The sequence below is a fragment of the Nematolebias whitei genome, chromosome 12 (assembly GCF_014905685.2).
Source record: "Nematolebias whitei isolate Nwh7 chromosome 12, NemWhi1, whole genome shotgun sequence".
NCBI lineage: Eukaryota > Metazoa > Chordata > Actinopteri > Cyprinodontiformes > Rivulidae > Nematolebias > Nematolebias whitei.
In genome coordinates this window covers 48427930-48431340 of record NC_056509.1, presented here as the reverse complement: position 1 = coordinate 48431340, position 3411 = coordinate 48427930, and the positions used below count along the sequence as shown (strand labels likewise).

The window sequence follows — 3411 nt, the reverse complement described above, 5'->3', positions numbered from 1 at the left end:
GATGATGGACGGATCATGGACGGATCATGGACGGATCATGGACGGATGATGGACGGATGATGGACGGATCATGGACGGATGATGGACGGATGATGGATGGATCATGGACGGATGATGGACAGATGATGGACAGATGATGGACGGATGATGGACGGATGATGGACAGATGATGGACAGATGATGGACGGATGATGGACAGATGATGGACGAATGATGGACGGATGATGGACAGATGATGGACGGATGATGGACAGATGATGGACGGATGATGGACTGATGATGGACAGATGATGGACGGATGATGGACAGATGATGGACAGATGATGGACAGATGATGGACGGATGATGGACGGATGATGGGCTGAGAAGAGGACTGACATTAGAGTAAATAAGGATGTGGACAGCTGACTGGGGGGTACAAAGAGACCTTCAGACGATGTGGACAGCTGATGGACAGATGATGGATGGATCATGGACGGATGATGGACGGATGATGGATGGATCATGGACAGATGATGGACAGATTATGGACAGATGATGGACAGATGATGGACAGATGATGGACAGATGATGGACAGATGATGGACGGATGATGGACAGATGATGGACGGATGATGGACGGATGATGGGCTGAGAAGAGGACTGACATTAGAGTAAATAAGGATGTGGACAGCTGACTGGGGGGTACAAAGAGACCTTCAGACGACAGATTATTTTCACCTCTTAAAGAAACAACGTGACCAAAACCTCAAAGGTACGAGGTGACCGAAGCTGCTGAGGTACGAATAGACCAGAGACCGTTTGTGGTATTTGAACAAAGGACTTGGACCAGAATGAGCGGTGTCTCCTGCAGACACTCGTGGGTTAATGTTGACGTCGATTGATTGATCAGTTGTTATTTCTGTCATCTTCTACTAATAATAAACTTTATGAATGTTTTATTAACATTTGTCCTCATGACTGAAGGGTTTCAGGACTTTGATCCCAGGAAGCGGTGAGTGTGTTTGCTGTAGTTGCAGGCAGACAGTTTTTACGGCCCAGCTGAAGGTTTCTGTCATTGAAGCAACGCTCGGCGAGCAGAAACGCAGCTCCGCCCTCCTGAAGAAACGTTTCTTTAAAGAACGTCAGCGGCTGGTGGTAGAAGTCGGGGAGAACACACAGACGGATTTATGGATTTCATAGAAGCTCCCGGTCTTTGATGTTCAAATACTTGGTCCTTTCATGCCTGTACAGACGTGGATTATATTCCTGGTGGTGGTCGATCCTCGGTGAGATAATACTGACACCGTCAGCCTCGGAAGGCTTAGATGTTTCACACTCAGCTGCAGTGTGGATTCTTCTATCGAATCGCAGGATTGAATCTTTTTGATCTGTCCTTCTGATTCCACTGCTTCAGAACCAAAAGAGCTGAGCTGACATTCAGCCACGAGCCTGGAAGTAGAACTGCTGTATGTTTTATCTGAACGACTGCAGCTGCAAAGACTTGTTTGCATAAATGACTCTGTGACGTGTTCGAAGCGTCGCTGAGGATCAACCAGAGGTGCACATGTAGCTGCTGCTAGCCGAAGCACCGAAAGGCTGCTCTGCGATCAAATATGGAGGTCCACCACAATGTGGAAAACTACGTGGTTCACGATTGTCTGGACACGTTAAATGTTGTTACTAGAGCCCAACCGGTATGGAAACTTTGGCTATCCTCTATCGATATTGGGAGGGGGAGGCTAATGCCAAACTGATATATTGGCCGGGGTCAATATATCGGTCGGCCGATATCGGTGTTTGACTCTGAACTTTTAGGGGCGGAGATTCTTTTTAGGAGCAGAAGCAGAAATGCGAAGGACCAGCTCTGATGTGATGTTAGGAAGCTTTGTTTAAAATTAGTTTTGTTTAGTTCAGTTTTACAGCGACTCTGTCAGGCGGGTTGAAAATACGCAGCGATCCTTCAGACACGGCTGCGCCTCCTCCTGCCTGCTCCAGACCACCAGCTGAATTACTCCACCCAACAGGCGCAGTAGAACCGATCTGCGCATGCGTCTAACAGAAGCTGAAACTTACCCCTTGTGTATGTTGACCTGCGTCCAGCGAGACTCATTGACACATGTGGTGGAGAGAATACAGTGATTTTTCTAAATAAAAGTTTATTTAATTTTTTCTGTGCGCTCGGTATAAATTGACCCACGGCCCGGTACCGGTCTGCAGCCCAGTGGTTGGGGGCCCCTGGCCTACAGCGTTTACCTTATTTACTTGCTTTGGCAGGGCGCTCATATCTTTCGTGATTTTTGTTGACGGGGGGGTGGGGGGGACAGCGCGAGGGAAACACCATGAGCAGAGTCGGGGACAAACTTTGTCTTCGTTCGTCCAGCTCTGTCCTCACGTCTGACGAAATCCTCCAGCTGTGCTCGACGGGAACAGGAAGCTCACCTGTTGAAGCGGACCTCAGGAGTCGCCGACCTTGGACGAGTCATGGGTTGTTTGATCGTGTTTAACGAGGTGACGTCACTTCTGAGTTTCAAGATGTTTCACTTCCTGTCTCAGGGTTCATGATCCTCTTCTGCTCCTCAGGTGAGTGTTGGCGACCAGCGAGCCGTGCAGCCGTGCACGTTCATGAAAAATCACAATTTATTTTTGTGTTCACGGCTCTAAAGACTGTTGGGGCTCGTTGGTTTGTTGCCCACATCGCACCTCCTTGTTCACGGCTAAATCTGCAGAATCTCTGTAGAAATGCAGTTTTTATTTTAAAATAATTCTGATCATTTATGCTGTTAATCGGCCTCTTTAGTCCAGATCTGGTTCATATTGAGGATCAAAGAGCAGAAAGGAGGACGAACCCGTCAGAACCAAACCGGACAGTTATATATTTTCAGTCCAACGTCTCGATCTTTCTGATGATGTCACAACAAGAAACAAAGAACGGTTTCACAGGGTGTCAAAGGACTCTCATAGGATTCTAAAAACTGAACGAAGACGAGCTCTGAGACGCCCTCAGCTGTTTGGACCTCCTCCTGTCAGGTCTGTGCTGGTTCTGTTGTCGTGGACTAAGTGGTCTTTGTGTTTGTTCTGCAGACGCAGCTGAACCTTCTCCTGGAGAAGCTCCGCAGCACGGTCAGTGGTCCTCTAGTTCCTCCCTGTTTTATATGTGTCTGGTGTCTCTGATGTGTCCGATGTCTTTGGTGTGTCCGATGTCTCTGTTGTCTCCCATGTCTCTGGTGTTTCCAATGTCTCCCATGTCTCTGGTGTCTGTTGTCTTTGATGTCTCCCATGCCTCCAATGCCTCTGATGCCTCCTGTGTCTCTGATGTCTCCCCTGTCTCTGTCTCCCATGTCTCTGATGTCTCCCGTGTCTCTGCTGTCTCCAGTATCTGTGATGTCTCCCATGTTTCTTATGTCTCTGGTGTCTCTCATGCCTCTGATG

At 48.3% G+C, this 3411-nt stretch overlaps 1 protein-coding gene across 1 annotated transcript in view; it reads left to right on the top strand.

The window, feature by feature from the left end:
* Positions 1-3411, top strand: part of myo6a (myosin VIa) — a gene marked incomplete at its 3' end in the record, with an annotated part of 57368 nt that overhangs the window by 44913 nt on the left and 9044 nt on the right. The window contains 1 exon segment of the mRNA XM_037686029.1: positions 3064-3102. Within this exon segment, the coding sequence (XP_037541957.1) occupies positions 3064-3102 (39 nt within the window).